The 19,001-nt window shown below is 42.2% G+C and overlaps 1 protein-coding gene across 31 annotated transcripts in view; it reads left to right on the forward strand.

Annotated features, from left to right (window-relative positions):
- Positions 1-19,001, forward strand: part of RAPGEF2 (Rap guanine nucleotide exchange factor 2) — a 960,874-nt gene that overhangs the window by 858,990 nt on the left and 82,883 nt on the right. For all 31 annotated transcript variants that reach the window (XM_085641742.1, XM_085641743.1, XM_085641745.1 and 28 more), the window contains 3 exons: positions 5,795-6,035; positions 6,517-6,900; positions 17,327-17,538. In XM_085641742.1, coding sequence (XP_085497868.1) covers positions 5,795-6,035; positions 6,517-6,900; positions 17,327-17,538 — 837 coding nt within the window. The remainder of the gene's footprint in view (positions 1-5,794; positions 6,036-6,516; positions 6,901-17,326; positions 17,539-19,001) is intronic.

Raw genomic sequence — 19,001 nt, forward strand, 5'->3', positions numbered from 1 at the left:
GGCTTCCGACTGGTCCAAGGAGCCTTGGGATTATGATGCACAGTTTCCAGCATGGTTTACATACCGTCCTTTCCAACATGGAAACCATGTTGGAAAGTGTGTTTGGGGGCCCCCAGCAGGGCCCCCTTGTGTGTGTGGTCTCCGGTTGAGGGCAGAGGGGGCACCTATGGTGTGGTGCCCCCCTGTTGATCCCTGGACCCTGTGACAGGCACCATAAGATGCCTGCCACGGGCTGCAGTGATGAACAGCGCCTTCCATTTCCCTATGGGAGCATGTATTACGGCCAGTTTACGGCCGTAATGCATGCTCCCATAGGGAAATGTAGGAATGCGACCCAACAGTGTTCAGTCACATCCTAATTAGACGGTCTGGACCACCGCAGAGGTTGGTCGGTCCCAGGACCGACACGGTGTCGGGCAGACTTGAGTCCACCCGACATCGTGATTAGGTCCTAAGTATGAAGGACTGAGCAGCTCCGGCTAATGCTGCTCAGCTCTTTACACTTGGCAGTGCGTGTTTAGATGTTGGTAAGTCAAGCATTCTAAAGGGAATGCTCGTGGAACAACCTTGAATGACTGCCATGCAAATCATCTTAATATTGTCTTGCCATTTGAAAGCAAGATGTTGTCTCTAGGCAACATAGAAAGGATCCCCCTCATGAATGGGATCCCCTTCAGTATCATAGCAGTGGGGGATAAAAGACAGCCAAACAAGGTAGCATGTCTGCTGTGATTGTGGCTAAACTCCTGCTGGAATCAATGTAGGATCCGAGAGCTTATTTAACAGCGCAATTCTCTTGGTTGGTTTAGAAAAGTTACCTTCAGTTAGACTAGCTGCTTCTGTTGACGATTCTGGATCAGATGTGTGCTTTGTAGGTGGCTACGGTGGCTCTCCGCACCTCTTCTAAAGGGGGGACGAGTTTCGCTATTGTAACAGTTAGACAAACAGTAGCAATGTTCAGGTCAAAACAATTATTTGTGTGTTTTTTAATTGGCTGTGTGTAGGCACAGTCGATGAACTGAATAGTACCTCTGTGCATGATTGATTTACTATATGACATGTTTGAGAAAGACAGATTAATGTTATGCCTTGTACTTTTGCCGGGGCAAGGTTATTGCACTGAGTCTCAGGAAAAAAAGTTGTGTTTTATGGTCCAGTAACCATGCAAGATGATGTGCACTCATAAATTGTGATTACTGCAAATGTAAATATGAAGTCCGGATTACAAGCATGGCCAAGCCATATTACTGCACAATAAATCTGCCAGAGGCTGATTATTCTATGGTAATTTAGTGATGGGAGCACAATTACAATGCAATAAATTATGGGCACATTAGACCAGTACTTCATACGCAGAGATAGTATTGCATGATTTATGCACAAACCCTTTACGGAAACAAATTTACTGGTACAGTGGTCGTTGATGCATTCGCTGGCACAGTGTGCCCATGTTGGGGCAGGGGCGGCTGCAATTAAATTGTTGTGTTGATGTTCTAGGAGTATTATGGCCATCGGCTGGGAAGTCAAGTAGTTTAAAAATCTGATTGCGAATGAAACATGGTCAATCAATTCTGGGGGTGAATGTAATTAGTAAGTGCAGCCGCATTTAATCAAACCACTTAGCAGATCACGAGCAGGCAGGCTAAATATATAAAACACTCGCGATAGTTGTGGGGGGAATTTTTAATTATTAATGCAGTAGCATTTAATTAACCCACTTAGCAGACAGGGGAGCAAGATGAAAACATTATGTAAGCAGCGCAGTTGCTAGCCTGCATATTTAAAATGCTCTCTGTTTCAGTGTGAGTCTCCTAATCTCTCAAGTCATATTTTCATAAATATTCCACTTTCTTCTTTATAAATGCCTTTTATCCAGTGCACGCTGGTTAGACGTTAAGGTAAAACATTTTTTGTTTTGTTTCTTGCGATTCTAACCGTTCAGTTCTCGAATATTATGAAGTGTGCAAAAGTTGTGTGCGTAAAAGAGATCTTGTGTTAGAGAAAAGAGTAAGACTACTCCAGAAATCAGCTTTGATAATTAGACGAGAGGATACCTGGTGATTTTAGCTAAACCCACCCTAAAAGGCAGGTGTTCACACTGCTTAATCACACAGGTGACATTAAACGCAGGTACACCATTAGACATAGGCAGACCATTCTAGTAGCTAACAGCCCAGTCAAACACGGGAATTACATTTTAATGTCATACACTTGTTGATAATTGTCTGTATCATTTGCAGAGGGTATCGGAACTGGAACCAGACTAGATGGCCCAGGCAAGATCCAGTGTAGTTTGCCCTATTTGAACATTTGAACAAATATGCAGTTCAAATGAGGGAAACAGACAACTGGTATCCTCCTAGATAAGTTAGGGACTGGCCTAAGATTTCATGAACCATATATTCTGTATGTGCACTGCACAGTATGGAACTGTCGATGTTAATGATCTACTCAACGGTTGAAGAACCACTAGCAGACTATGAATTTATGAACTATGCATTCTGTGTGTACACTGCAACGTACATAACTCTGTTGATGTCAACTGTTGAAGAACCACTAGAAGTCCGAGTTAGTTTGCATTGATGTTGGCTCTGGTAGGGGATTCTATCTGAGTTTCACCTGTATGAGATGTGGTGGAATCGGGATTGTGATATTTTGTGGCTTACTGCCCAGTCCCCGATTTTTACAATTTCTCAGAAGAGCATGCTAGAATTATACCTCCTTCCTTGTGTGTAAGCCACAATCATGGGGATGCCTTTGCATGCAAAAATTAGCTACCAATTTAAAATAGAATTTTCGCTTCTAGGACCTTAACGGGTCTTCAGCTTTAAAGATTGCGTTGCAGAGCATTTTATTACTCATAGACAGTGAATCAATGTGCTATCAGAAGAATGATTTCTGTTACCAGAGCCATTACCACCTGAAGTGCTCTATTTCCAGAGCCTTGGGCCCATGGATTGGTTCCTCCTTTATGTGATGATCATAACCTGATCTAGTTGAGGCTATGGTTTGCAGTCACTCTGCACACTCATGTGGATATATATGGCCACATTGACAGTGTAATAATGTTTCAGTAGTCCAAGGTTTGCCAGATATTCATGTATAGTTTACTGACAGTCTTTAACATATGTCAATCTCGGACAGTTACAGAATACAGCATCCTTTTGATGCCGAACAACAAATATACAAACAGCAGCTTTATACTTTGTCATCTTTTCTACTGACACATTGGTACAGCTTTGTGTTACCTGACCTGCCGTAGAAAAAACCACTTATTTCTCTTGTTAAGCTGGTGCTTATTCCCAATTGTGCTTGAGCCTTATGCGATTTTAAAAAGTCAGCCTGCTAAAAGTGATCTCTAAAATACACGCGTGCGCATCAACGGGGAGGGTGTCATGTGCTTCACTTTGATGTTGAAATTACCCTTTTTTTGACTAGACGGTGGCTTGGATTTAAACATAATGTCAATGTGCCAAGGATTGTCTCGGTGTTTGAAGTCCTGAGCCGTAGAATAATTGAATCTGAGAATCACATCTCTTGTATGAATACATCATAAATGCCTTCGAGGAGACCGTTTTTACAACAACGGAAAATGTCAAGAACAAAAGACCGATGTTGGAGCCCACAAAATATTCACGCTAAGACTATATATGGACCCAGAGAAAGTCTAACCGTGGGATGAATGACACGAGAATTGAGCTGGCATGACTTGTGCTGCAGACCTCTCTTCTTCCAAGCCTCAGATGTTCTGCCACTCTGCATAAACTTAATATGACAGGTTTATGAAGACATTCGCTTCATTGAAACATGGTGGGTGGAGATGCAGGCATCAGACCTAAACAGAGTGAGCCCTTCTAAGCTTCCCTGTTCACGCTTTTTGTGGTGCATACATTTTTGGAGTGCATTGCCAGTTAGAGAAAATATTTTCCGACTTTAAGACATTTCATTTTACATCACGTAACTATTTGCAGGATGTTTTTGATAAACCAAGCGTGTTCATCCCATGAAAATAGTTGGCAGGGAGATTCATAAAAGAACGGCTAATGTAGAAATACAAATATTTTTCTGATATGTTAATTTAATGCAGTGCTGGTCAAGTATAGGAGAAGCTCCAGGAAGGTTTTTATTGAGACTGGGTTAAGCACCTGAAGACATGTTTGCAGACTAGTGATAGTTACTCAGGAATCACTACAGCTACTGGCCGGTATTACTAGTGTAAATTAGCCCCAGTGTGTATGGTGGATGGGAAGTGTCTGAATTATATCAACACCATAGGTATTGCTTCTGCCTGTGCAATTGATGAGTCCAGTTCTCTTCCGCAGCATGTGCAGATGTGGTTGGCCACTCGCCATCTCTTCCCAGGTTCCCCCTTATGCCTCTGTGGTTCCAGTGGGAGTAATGTCATGCTAGGCTAGTTCTTAGTTTGCAGTGTTGAGGGCATATACTGATTTTCCAATGTGTGGATTTAAGACGTCATGATGGTGTCCCGCCATTGTGCATGCTGCACATTTGTCTTATTCCTCTAGACTTTGTTGGTCGAAAGCACTGGCTCTTAGTGTGTGGCTCAAAACTGTTGATGGATTTGGGCTGATTGAACCCACGGTTCTCAAACTAATGGACTGTGGAAAAATGGTACTCTCTGGGGGGACATTTTAAATAGAAACTCGTGAGGCCGCTTTGTATATCTTTGTGTTATTTGGTATTTATTTCTTATTAAGCTTTAAAATATTGGGATGAAGGTTTGCAGAATTCACTGTCAATGTCATCCTAATCATCTGAGCGTTTTGTTACATGTGAATTCAGATAAAGTGACCAAAGGCAGGTTTGTGGCCCCTACTATTTAGACCGGGCTTCACTGAGTAGCTTTAAGGTATTTGGTGCTCCCCAGCTACCTGTCAGTAGCTCTCCTGTGTGCATCCCAGCCTTCAAAATTGAAACATTTTGCATTTACCTTTGTATGACAACACAGTGTGTTGCAAGACAAAAATGTGTGTATTTTCTGAACTCCTAAGCTGATGTTTGGAGAAAAATGGCTGAATTTCCGAAATATATTTATGGGTGATTTTTGAGAGATAAATCATGTGCCCTCCTGATGCACCAAGGTAATCATTGCTGGTAATCTTGGACATGGTGGTCACTAATGTACTCTTGTCTGATGTTATCACTATTACAACACTAATAGTGACAGTAGCTCGCAATGATTTTTGTTAAACATAAGTAGCTCTTATTAAACGAAAGTTTGTAGATCCCTGTTTTAGATCATCCGGTAATTATGCTGCTTTGGAAACTCTACAAAGTCAAAATAATACACGGGTAATCATTGAAATTATAGCGTTTTGATAGTTTAAACCTTAAAATATATAAACTATATTTACATCTCTTTCATGTAACACTGTGATGTAGACCACAATTGTTTTTGTTCAACTATTGGAACATCAGGCTCCAGCTGATGCTAATTTCGCACTTTGACATTACCACCTGCCTAGGAATATGTGGCAACTGTCTTTATTTAGTTAAAAATTAGAATGTATAAAATAGTATACATGTCGTCCAAGAGGTAGGATTCCGAGGTAGTCTAATTAATCTCCTGAAGTGTTAGGATGGCTTGACAGTGCCTTTCTCATTACTCTGCCTTGTTGACTGCAAGTAACAAGGGAATCAATGCTGCATGACATCTGTGCCAGATATAGCTTGCAAGTGACATTCGCCACTCTGTCGCACTTCATGGGCTTATTTTAATGTACTATATAGGTCTCTTCCACTAATTGAATTCTCTCCTTTTCTGCTATTTCAGACTTACCTGACCAGGTGCTGAGGGTCTTCAAGGCTGACCAGCAAAGCCGCTACATCATGATCAGCAAAGACACAACGGCAAAGGAGGTCGTCGTGCAGGCAATCAGGGAGTTTGCTGTGACCGCCACCCCCGATGCATACTCGCTCTGTGAAGTGTCTGTCACTCCGGAAGGTGTGATCAAGCAAAGAAGGCTCCCAGATCAGCTGTCCAAACTCGCTGACAGGATACAGTTGAGCGGAAGGTAAGGCTGCCTGAGGGGGAAGCTTAATTGAAGGATGTTTTTGCAGTTTTTGACCTCTCTGCTTATTCTGTTTGACTTGAGGGTAGAGACCGAAACTGCTTTGGGAGTACGACTGACATGAAATATTTATATTAAGACTTAAAATAATGCTTTTAATCTTTCTGTATTGTTTTATGTTCTAGGGGAAGCATGTTTAGTCTGTCATGTGTAAACTAAACAGTATTCATGTGTTTGAAGTGTGAACTCTTAACACTGTAATGGGCAACTTTTCATGTGTTCCATTTCTTTAAACACAAATAGCTCACACTTTATACAAGCACAGCTACATAAAATGTTTGCATGCTACCTGTAGCAAATGTTTGTGGTACTGCCATGCCTTCATCCCACACTTCACCCTCATTTGTTAATTCCTATTTACATTGCCAAACGCCTTTGCAGTATGGGGTTTGATTTACAAACCTTAATTGTATCCCCTCATTAGGTACTACCTGAAAAACAATATGGAGACAGAGACTCTGTGCTCGGATGAAGATGCTCAGGAGCTTCTGAGGGAAAGCCACCTCTCTTTGCTTCAACTCAACACGGTGGAAGTGGCAACACAACTTTCTATGAGGAATTTTGAGCTCTTCCGCAACATTGAGCCCACCGAGTACATTGATGAACTCTTCAAACTCAAATCCAAAAGCAGCTGCACTAACCTGAAGGAATTCGAAGAAGTCATCAACCAAGAAACGTTTTGGGTGGCCTCCGAGATTCTGAAAGAGACAAACCAGCTGAAAAGGATGAAGATCATTAAGCATTTCATCAAGATCGCATTGCACTGCAGGGAGTGTAAAAACTTCAACTCCATGTTTGCTATAATTAGGTAAATGGAATGTGTATCATCAAATGATTTTCAGTGAAAAATTATTGAATTTTAACATTTTGCCCCCAGCTTCCTAAGTAAGCACAATTGGGTACCATTAATATAAAAAAAAAACCTTACCGGTTTGATATAAAAGAGATTCAGATGACAGGAGGAAATGGTGAGAATTGTGGAGGCTGGAGGAAATTAGGGAGAGAGGAGATATGTTCCTCATTTCCATAGTATTTGTGTTGTCATGAGCTATCCTGATGTGCATAGAATAATCCTGCAGATTGCTGTGTCATTTGAGTTTTAAGGCCAAACATTAAGTCCTAGATAGTCAATCTGAACTCAGTCCAGTTTACATAAAACTTTCACTGAGATTGCCGCAGACTAGACATTCGAAAAACTTGCCTTAGACTCAAACATTTTTGACTGTTGTATGCCAGTCAGTCTGTGTTCTCCTGATTGACAGGCTCAGGATGCTAATGTAGTAAAGCAATTCCAATAGTATTGCAACCCCATTAAGATCTTTCTTTCCTCTTTTTTCCTTTTTCTTTTACAAATCAACCTGGATTTTGCCACTGATATGACATTGGAGCTGCCTTTCTCTCTGGTTGGGATGATCTCCTGTGGACTGTGAGAGACTCTTACTGGTCATTACCGATCTTCCTACAATATTTGACACGTAATCCATCTTAGTTTTCTGGATACGTTGACTTCAGTGGTCTGTGGCAACTTAATGAACATTGGTTGCCTCTCACCCAGAATTGAAATTGTGCTTTCTCACTCGTACCTAGGCAGCTTTCTTGTGGATTCTTCCAAAGCGCGTTCCCCTCCTCTTATACAAAGTGTATACGGCTGCATTGTTTTCTATAATCCTCAATATCCTCTTCGAAGTGTTACTTGTATAGCTGCATATTTTGAGCATCTTCCACTCCCTTGATCATCTGATCAGTTACATTAAGGCCCTTGACCTTTACATGATGCTCTATAAATGCATAAGACCGATTATTTTGGGGAAGAAATACATATCTCTAATTTCATATCCTCATCAGAACCTCCTTCGGTTAATCATCTCTTCCGGCTTCCTACACACAACACATGGGGTTAATTTCTGAAATGACTTTTTTTTTTTTACTTTTCCTCCTCATTGCCATTTGATCTGACTTGCTATTTCTTTCAATTAAATAGTAAGAAAAGTACTTCTATCCTCTCTAACAATAGAAAAGTCTTACTGTGAGCAGAGCTTTTCGTCTTCTTCTATATTGTTGCATCTCTTTGTAGCCGTCTTCCATCTAAATCTCCAAAACAGCTGTATGTAGTTCAGAAGGCAACTGTCCGGCTTACTTGCGGTCTCAGAAATGCCATTAACCAGTTCTGGCAAACTCACTATCCATCCATCTGCAGCTGTATCATGTTAGACCTTCCTAACAATCAAATGCGTCGGCTCTCATACTCCGATACCTTATCTGTCTGTCTGTGTACTGCATATCCGTAGCTCAGAATAGATGCCTACAGAGGAGGTAAATGCATTGCTCTTAAGGCAACACAATTCTGGAATGTTTTGCGTAGGACAAGGGAGAGTCCAAATATAACTCAGTCAGAGGATCGATATGAAGTCTGCCTCTGAGGAAAGAACCAAAGATCTAAGTGCAAATTGGCCAACAGTCTAATTCGGGAAAGTGCTCATTATCAAAGGTGGGGAAAGTCTCATTATTAATTTGCAAGCAGGCTAATGTGGAGTCTGTCTTAAAGAAAGTAAGCAGAAAGTCTGGCACACATCCTAAAAAGGGCACATTTTATAGGTTTTAGAAAGGGACAAACCACACACTCGACAGGGTGTGAAATGAAGCAGTAATGAAACAACCATTGGTTTTTCGTAAAAGCATGGTACATAAAGAAGTACATTTTGGGGGACACCTGTTTTGCAACACTCAACAGTAGTAAATTTACGAATGAAATAAAGCATTGAGCAGGCCTAGGCAAAAGCCCTTTAATATTGCAACATATGAGAACATCCCAACATGGTTTCCTATTAGAACACAAAAGTAAATGCATTTTATTCAGTACAAGAAAATAGCACTATAAAATGAATCCCATTTCGTCTATTTTCGGAAAAGGAAAAACACAGATAAGAAATTTGAATGTAGGAAACTTGTTCATTCAATTTTAAAAGCCACATTTTCTTTAGCAACTTTATAATGAATGTCAGTGCAAGCAGGCCAAAGTCTTGTAAATTTGCAGCCTAGTTATGCTAACTTGAACGCATTTAAATAAATATTGTTTTCTATTTATTAAAAACAAGTTCACACTTGAATGTCTTTGATCTAGAACATGGGTCTCCAACCGGTCGATCGCGAGCTACCGGTAGCTCGCCGACCCTCTGGGAGTAGCTCGCGCTGCTGTATAATTATTGAGACGTGATATAAGCTTTTAATTTTGTAGCCCTTCATTCTCTTTGATAGCTATCAGCCCTTGCCCGCCCTCACACGAACCAGCTGTTCTGATTGGCTGAAGGGAGTTTAGCTGGGGCAGGGCGGGCTGGAGAACGTGACGTTTTTCCTCTCTGTCAGGCGCCACCTGTCTTTTCCAGGCTTTGCCCGCGCTTCGCATTTCTTTTCCATTTGGGCCTCCCGGAGCAGCTGCTGTTGTGAGGTAAGTGGGCCCCTGACCGAGCAGTAGCAGAGTTGGTAAAATGGACTCACTGCATGCAAGGCCCTTTCATTTTAACTTTGGCTGCCACTGCACTTTAGATCTGCCTTCGGTTATAAAGCGCAGTGGCAGGCAACGTTAAAATTAGAAGTCCTTTCAGGCACTGGGCCGGTACCGCGGTGGCAGCATATGTTACAATTCAAGGTTCTTGCCTGCACTAATCCGCTCTCACTGACTTTACCACGCTTTAATTTGCCTTCGCGTAGTAGTCAATGAAAGCGGCTCAGTGCATGCAAGTATCTTTGATTTTAACATAGGCTGCCACCGTACTTTACATCTGCATTAAGCAGGAATAAAGCGTGATAGCCAGTGTTAAATTGAAAGTGCTTGCCTGCACTGAACTGCTTTCGCAGTCATGCACAGGCAAATATATAGCGCAGTGTAGTAATCGGTGAACGCTTTTCACTGATTATTACACCACGTTGTATATTTGCCTTTGCATGACTGTGAAAGCTGTTCAGAGCATGCAAGGACCTTTGATTTTAACATCGGCTGCCACAGTGCTTTACATCTGCCTTAACAGTAATAAAGCAAAGTGGCACCCGAGGTTCAAATTAAAAGTACTTGCATAGGGTTTGTGCAGGTGGGGATTAAGGAGTCTACTATCGTTGCAGGTGTGTTGGCCTTTCTATAATGTTCTGTTCAAACAAGACTTCAGGCAAGATGGTTGTCCGGTGCAGGCCTGATCCAGCAGTAGAGTTGAGCTGGTATTTGTATTGAGTCTGACTCTCGTCTTTGCAGACAAAACAAACATATGTTTCCTGGAAATTAGTCTTGGAATAACCAGCTCTTAACCATTCTTCTGATTTCTAGATGAGTCTGAATGGCTCGAACTTTTGCCTGGAATGCATTTCCTAATTTGAAGGCCTGTATGGAGAAAGTATTGCCAACACATGTTATTGTATGCTGGAATTAATATACCCTGTGCTAGCCCGCAACATAAGTTTCTAGGTTGAAAGTATTTGATCAGTTGTGCCTGTAGTGATTTTGTAGGACCTTTACTACTTTATCTTGTCACTACGTGAGTGATGCCGAATAGCTTGGATGAAAACTTATTGTGACTGGTAACCAGTGAGGAGCTTTCAGCAGAGGAGTGTTGTGGGTGTGTATCTTTGTATTGTGCTGCTAACGCCAGGGCCGGCTTTAGGGCAGCGCGACCGATGCCACTGGGTGCTGACTTTGTGTGGAGGCGCTAATATTATGGAAAAGCACTTTCTGCTGCATTCCTGGCCTCCAGCAAATTTCAGACATTAATCAAATTAAGTAGGTGATGAATGTAATTCCTGGAAAGAAAGAGATAGGAGGTTTGTGTAATAATCTGCAAAGGAATTTTTTACTCATCGTAAGGTAGCACAGAGGGTTAATATGTCTGCTGTAAAGAACTTGCAGATCACAAAGTGCATATATAACCTGATGCAAACAGGTCAGTGGGTTACTACTTTTGTCAGAGAGAATATATTGTTGCTAGCTCTTTATGAGTTAAAATCCTAATGTAGAGCAGTGAGCAAGTAACTTATCAAAGAGCTGCTTGAAAACTGCAAAGTACTGGCTGGCTGGACCGTTTTGATTTCCCCCAGTTATTCATTTCCCTAATATTGCAAAAATAGGTTAATTTGGGTAGAAATCAATTATTATTATTAAAGAGAAACCCCCAACCATGCATGGTGTTAAGTTTTAAATTCTTTGTTTCTGCCTCTCCTGACTAAGCACTTTTAAACTATCCTGCCTACCAGTATGGATGACCTGTGACTCCTATACCTTCTTGTCGTCTGTCTTATTTAACATTTGATTGATTGTCTCTGTGTAATCTGTGTGATGTAGTGTTTTGACACCTTATAGGATTGGCGAGATAAAACTAATTAAATGCATCACAGAGAGAGTGGTTATTAAGTATTTTGTTGAAGAAATTAGGCTTAAAGTTAATGAAACGGGGCGTGGGGGGTCTCTTGGAAAAATGCGTGAGTTACTTGGGGTTTAGTAGCTCACGATGATTTTCACTGACCAGAAGTAGCTCTTACTACACAAAAGGTTGGAGACCCCTGATCTAGAAACTCCCATGCTAAGGGCTGTTACCACTTTCTGAAACTCTTACTGAACTCAAGTTGACCCCCCAAACTTGTTGTCCATCTGTAGATGGCTAAAATCTCACCTCTTAAGATTATATTTCCTAATGCATATCCTCCCAAAATTACATTAACTTGTTTATTCTGTGTGTTTGCCTTATTCACTGAAGGCTTGTGATTCTTATGGTTGCGCGAGTAACTTTAGTTTACTTGTACAGTGCTTATATACTTTTGAGTGAAGACGAGCAATAAAAAACCTTTAAAATAAATAAAAGTACAGTCAGAACTGCCTGTAAGGTGTCCATGTTATCAGGGTACTACTTAATTCACAGCCCTTTTTCACACAACTTGGTAGCACTGCAGTGACAATGGCGAGCAAAGTCAGCTGTTGTATTAATTTCATCTCCATTGGTCGGCAGTAGGCTGTAATCTCATGAGTAACAAAATATCCAAGATAGGATGTGTAGGGCAAGTTCCATGAGCCAAAAAAAAAAACGAGATTTTTTTTTTTTTTTTAATTGTGTGGGACCCGCAAAAGCACTTTCTTGTTTTTTCTTTTCTTATTTTTCTTTTATTTATTTATTTATTTTTTAACACATCCCAAAGGCCATGTATGTCTAAGAGCTTACAACTAGGTTTACCATCTGGTACAAAAATAAGCAAAAAATCACCTAAAGTTGGTATTTTTAGCCCTTATCTGTGCATACAGCAAATAGAAGCGGAAAGTACTTTTAAATGTGTTCTACAGCCTCAACGATCCCTGACTAATACTTAAAGTAAACTAAGGTAGGAAAGTTATGTTACAAATGAGTACATACAATTTTGTTTAAAGTTGTATTTAGTGTCAGTTCCCAGTCTTTGCAGACTTTTAAAACGACTACAAATGGCCCATATTTTTCTCTTGGAATGATGGCAACCCTACTTACAACCGACCATTACAGGGAGCCTAAACAGTACAAGATTAACAACTGAATAGGTATCGATTCAATGTCTGAGAAGAAGGAAAGATTAGAGTTCTATTGAATACTGGAGACTGGTGTGCTTTAGTTATAAAAGTTAGCAATTGTGGTGTTTGTGCGTATTTCAGGGGGTTTTAGTGGCAGATAACACATAAGTAAACGTCTGTAAGCAGAAGGGCACACAGTGTCGCACATGAACATACATGCCAACATTTTAGAGCAGGCAAGTGGAAGATTTTTTGTAAATAGTCGGGAGAATGTATTTCCTCCTCTGACATTGTACCAGACGTAATCTGCCTGATTCGGGTCTATTGGTATGTATGGTGACAGACAATCAGCATTTAATTTTTGGCAGTTTAATAACATAGCGCAAACAAAAACAGGGTTCTGAACTCTGTTTTTGTTTGCGCTATGTAAACCTGCCAAAAATAAAATGTTGAAGCCTGTCGCATGCTCTAATCACCCCCTCCAAGAACTAAGGACAAGGAGGTACTTCTTGGAGGGGGAGTTTGGAGCGTGTATGAAACGCATCAACATTTTGGGGCAGATTTATTAACGCAGCAAACAACCTTGCTGTGCTATGTGATAGAGAAAGGGCGTGAATGCGCTGTATATTTACCAATATACGCTGCATTCCTGTCCTTTCCTAATGCTGGCGTACTCTTGGCTGCCTAGCACCAAGCAGGCACCCTTGCGTCATGTTGCAAGTGTGCCTGCGTTGTAGGCGGGATTGTTTTTGTGCAGGAAGGGACACCTTCTTGCACAAAAGCAATCCCTGAGTCTCTTTCCTCTTTTTATTTGTTCTGCAAAATGCAGCTCACTTAGAAAGAGGAGACAACGAGGAGAATTAAAGATGGAGATGCATAGCATTTTGACACATTCCCAGGTCTATCACCAATGGTAAATTTGGGAATGCACCAAAATCTGAGTGGATGTGTGGGAACACCCATGTTCAACCCATGGGACGCCTCCCTGAAGCAGATTAACACAAGGCAGCGATTTGCGCTGCTTTGTCTTACTCTAGATTTATCAAGCTATGTAGGGACATGCAAGTGACCTTGTGTTGCTTGAGAAATCTACAAAACCTTGATAAACATGCAGTGGCGCCGGCACAGGTAACAGCGGTGGGGTGATGCGGGGAAACGGGTAAGTCGACATAGGATGGGAGAAGTAAAATTAAATTTTAAAAAACACTTTGCGCTCGGCGATGCGGCGAGCCCAAGGTAAGTGGTTTTATTTTTTTATTTTAATTTTACTTCTCCTGTCATATGTCGACTTGCCGAGCCCAGCCCCACGCCACCTCTCTTACGTGTGCCGGCCGCCACTGTATATATGATCCTTTATATTGTTGGCAGTTTTACAAAACTCCGAATCGGGTTTCTGCATGATGAAATTGGGACACTAGCCTTGAAATCGGTAGTATCCTGCCTGAATCTGGAGGGTTGGCATGTATGCATGAAATGGGTGGACCAGATCTGCCATGCCAACCTCGTAAATCGCTAGAATATTCTGGAAATCTCTTTTGGCAGTTTTATATAGTGCGAACTCGATCCGGGTATTAGAGCGCTTTACCTGTGCAACAGTTACGTTACATGAGGTCACATTCTGCTTTTTGTGGGCACGCGCAGGTTGCGTGATTTATCCAGAATCACAGGGTGTTGACCCACCCCGATACTCGAACTTGGTTCCTCAGTTCCGAAGTAGGCAGCTCTGCCGTAAGGGCACATCCTCCTCTCTTTATACAGGCAGCCATTTGAAAACTGCGCAATTCACCGCCCGGTATTGTATCTCGGCGTTGTCTGTTTGAAAGCCCGCTTTAAACTCACATTTGTTTTATAATGTTGACTTTTTTTCCCTTTTGTTCAAGTTTTGGTAAGTTGTGTGTGATATTTTTTACTTGCTGCTCTGTCTCCCTCGTGTGGCCATTTGAAGAACTACTTTGCAATATCCAGTCACTTTTATTAAATGACTCAAAGCTAGATATCATTTATTGAAAGTGATTGCGAGGCTCCTTCCTGTCTTATTAGCGGAACATATAGAATTGTAAATGGTTACTTCGAAATAAACGAGGATGTTTTTCACCCAGGTATGCACAGCTTCTATCTGTAATATTAGCTCACCATACACATTTGTTAAAGGGCTTCAAGTATTTTGGAATATTTAACACACATATAAAGTAGAACGACGCTTGTGATTAAGAAATTTGTGTTTATTTGGAACAACGTCCACGGTTTCTCAGAGGTATTTTTTTGTTCCATCATTCCGCGCTATAAATTAAGAAAGGCCTTTGGATAATTGGTTAATGTTAGGCGACTGTGAAAGTCGAGCTTTGTTTTCTGTAGCTGTGACGTAATTACAGCGAATAACCAGATTTGGAGACTCCTGTTTTTGTAGCAGGGTACTGTGGTACCGACGTGCATTGTGATACAGTATTGCTGAATGTATTCCCACTGTCATGCAGTGTCACGCGAAAAAGCACAATGTCTCACCCGGTGCAGCGAGGAACAGGGCAATCGAATACTTTGTGCGTGCTAATGAGAGAACAGGGGCTCCCTGTGACCAAAGGCCGTAGCGATAAAAGAGCAATGGGCGATGTTTACTCGTGAGCAGCGGATAGTTGGCCAAGATGAGGACGTCTGGAAGCCGCTGAAGTCTCCAAGTTGCGCCCGTTTGATGTACACTCACTGCATGGAGACCCAGGGGTGAAGCCAGAAGGAGCCGTACATCGTTTCCCCCGGCTCATTGTCCAGTGCCCACTGTACTGAAACGAAGGGACTTTCTTACATTTCCAATAGGTGCTGGTGGTTATGTGGCTTGGGGAAGTGGGGATTGTAAAACGTGCAGAGATGCCCGGACACACCCTCCAGGAGTTTGTCGGGGAATAACTTCATTTACAGCCCATTTAATTTACAAATGTCCTCTGTGAGGCACACTGCCCAGTGTTGCGTGGAGGTAGTTTTTAAATGCCCGTTTCAAAGTATTTAAAACTTGTAATGCCGTATATATTTATTTAGGTGGAAGTCTCCTGAAGTGCTGTGTGTAACTGTATGGTTACTTCAAAGCACTATATTGCGGTCACACAAAAAAGTGCAGTCCAAGTGGCGGGAGATAACAGCCAAATCGGAATGTCATTCTTTGTTGCCGTGCTGGGGCGAGATGAGTTAAGTTGTGAGCACGAAGAGGGTTGGTTTCAAGTCCCCCCTCCAGCCCATGTAGTTCGGTTCTGGCGTGGGGCCTGTGCTCCGGGCATTCCGAAACATTGGCCCTGGGTCTCCAGTGGTCTTCACTCCTTGTATTTAAGATGTGAAGGTTCCAACGACTGCAGCCTCATTAAAGAGAGGAGCATGCCAGTGGAGTGGTGCACGTATTTCTGCATTTCTAGTTTCTGCTTGTGTAAACCCGGCTGCAGGGGGTCGAGGGTGGTTTCAGAGCTGGCATGCGGGGAGGAGAGTGAATAAGTGTCGGGAGATTCTGTGAACGGCTTGCGGGCCCATCATTCAAGGCAATGCAGGGATTTAAATAATGTGGTTATGAAGCAGAGGGCTCTATTAAGTATTGAGCCAGTGGGCCGGATGGGAAAATGAATTGGGACAGGTGGCAACAACACGACCTTTGTTACTGGATTGGAAAGAGTGCTGGGGAAGGCTTCAGAGTACATTGCAGCGATATTCAGCCTGCCTGTGGCTAGTGCTGTAAAAAGAGTTTAGAACAAGCGAATTGTTAAGACCGATCTTTTGCACATTAGGCGGATGACGTGGGTGAGGGTGATGGTCATTGCTTTGAGGGGAAAGATTTGCATCCTGCTCTTGAAGTGGACTTCATGGTTTAGGTGTAATGTATTCTGAGAGAAATAAATGTCGTGGAGGAGATGATCTGGCTGCCGCGAAAGAGGCAGAGCAATGTTCGGGCTGGACTAAGGCTGGGTAGAAGCATTCTGTGAGCGAGGTAATGGGTGAGGTGATTGAGAAGGTGATACAAGTGTCAGCGATGGATGAGGCAGTGGTGTACCTTAAGAAGAGGAGACCCTTGAGGATGGGGCATTCACGGAGGACCATGGGAAGATGGGTGGGAGCAGATGTCTGGCTGCTCTTACCATGAAACCGAGTCTGTTTAGTTGGGCCGTGGCGGCAGGGACAGGATGTGGCATTCCTAAGTTCCACATAGCGCATAGTTGAATGTTTTGATGCACATTGTTGAAGGTGCCTAAGAATACAGTAAGAATGTGTTGGAGAGGAGTATGTTCTGGTGAGCAGTAATAGAGGTGGAAGTACGTGGGTGTTTGGGTTTACACTGAATGTTGATTTTAAGCTATTCTGTGAGTCAATTGAAGGCGATCCCCTGGAGGGACATGGAAACACTAGGAAGGTAATTAGGAGAAATTTAGAAATGTTGGCTGAGATCTTGGGACTAACTACTGCCATTTTGAAGCTTTGAGAGTGGGTGTCATGTAGGATAGGTGACCTAAAGCATAGTAATGAGCTGGCAAAGCATGAGAGGGCAGGCGTGTAAACATTTTTGGGGAAAACCGGTATTAACCGACTGAAGGAGGGTGAGTTCCATGACAGAGAGCTGTCTGATGGCAAGGGAGCTTGTTGAGGGTGGAGTAGAACGTTTGACATATATTAGTTGGGGATAAGGATAGCACGATCATTATTTGCAGAGTGGGGTGCAAAGGAATACATTTCTTCTCTCATCCTTTTTTCTTTCCAGCGGTCTCAATCTGGCTCCCGTGGCGAGACTTCGGGCTACATGGGAAAAACTTCCCAGCAAATACGAGAAGCTTTTCCAGGATCTGCAGGACCTGTTTGACCCATCAAGGAACATGGCAAAATATCGGAATGTCCTCAATAGTCAAAACCTGCAGCCTCCCATCATCCCTCTCTTCCCTGTGATCAAGAAGGATCTTACCTTCCTGCATGAAGGTGAGCCCCAATGCCACCCTACACTCTGTGCCCTACCTGTTCTAGGTAGCAAACCCTGCAAAGTTTAGGTGGGCATCACGACACACTTGGAGCCCTAGATGGTCGTCACAGTCCAGTGCTCGAGGAAATAAACCAATGTTCTTCATATCAGTAGGGAATATTCATGACACCTGCTTGAAATGTAATATACATTGTTAATATATTTAGTTTTATGTAATCGTCCTCTACAGGTAGGATCCACCAAGGTAGAGATTATTGGAAATGTAGTGATAGCCATCAATCAATCCATCATAATGACAATGTCGGTTTTATAAGGGAGTTCTCACCAAGTAAAGTACGAGGGAACCCTGTGTTGCCCTCATCTGTACTGTGCCTGCTTTGTTGGGAAGCTGGATGATATCAGATTTCTGCTTTCCAAATGCGCGTGTTCTAGGAAACACTAGATGCACGTGTGCGCATTTAAGAATACAAACTAGTAAGTGGGTAGCCGTTTATTTTTTAAAAAAAATTTTTAACGGTAAACCAATGTTCGCTATTAATGTGCATTATTTGCTGTATATATTTGCATCAGTTGTGCTTTTCTTTTTTTATATCAAATGTATTAAGTTGTACTACACGTTTTGCATAAAGATTGTTGAGGACACAAATCCATCTATTCACAAAAAATACAATTGTTATAAAATATTTCAGGAGTAACACGGCTAGAGTTATTCAAAGTTGGTAGAACCACAGGAGAAACACACATAAGAGGAAATGGTTAAAGCGAGATGAAACAAAAAGTGGAATGCAATGCAACCATCCTTTTAGAATGGCTCTATTTTATTGTCTGATGCAGTGTTTCATTTACCCTAGTTTAAGTTATCATTCCAAGTCCCAAGCCTTGGATGTGAGGTATTAGAAATAGGTGTCAGATAGTTTTGTGTAGTAAGCATTTCAGAACTGATACAAACACGGAAGGAATGCAATCCTTAATTTTATTTATTTTGTGGACAGATATTTTCACAGTTTGACACAATAGGTCAGGAAAACTCTATAGGCTGCACTGTCCAACTTAGTTAGTGGTGGGGTTCAACAAATTGAGGTGGGTCCTCCTTAACGTATGCCCTGTTTTCTTGACGGTATCCTAAGTGTCTAACACAGAATAGTATTGTGAGCATATATATGTCTTCTTTACACGCGTCAGCACTGTATGCCTCCCCCACAATTCCAGCTTGTGGATATTTCTGTATCTGAAAGAGACACGTTAGTGATAGATTCCTTACCTTAGAATATCCCCAGGCATCAGACTGCATCCGGAAAGTTTTTCATCAGCAGTACCCCTGCACGTCGGAAGGCGTCGTTATTGCGGCTTCGCGTACGTCGCTGGCTTCGTAGCCGCCGAGATGACGTCGTCAGAGCTACTTAGACGCGCCCACGCGCGCTGACATCAGTTCTTTCTTTTTCCTCGCCAGCAAGCGCAGATC

Source organism: Triturus cristatus, chromosome 2_2 (assembly GCF_964204655.1).
Source record: "Triturus cristatus chromosome 2_2, aTriCri1.1, whole genome shotgun sequence".
Classification (NCBI taxonomy): Eukaryota; Metazoa; Chordata; class Amphibia; order Caudata; family Salamandridae; genus Triturus; species Triturus cristatus.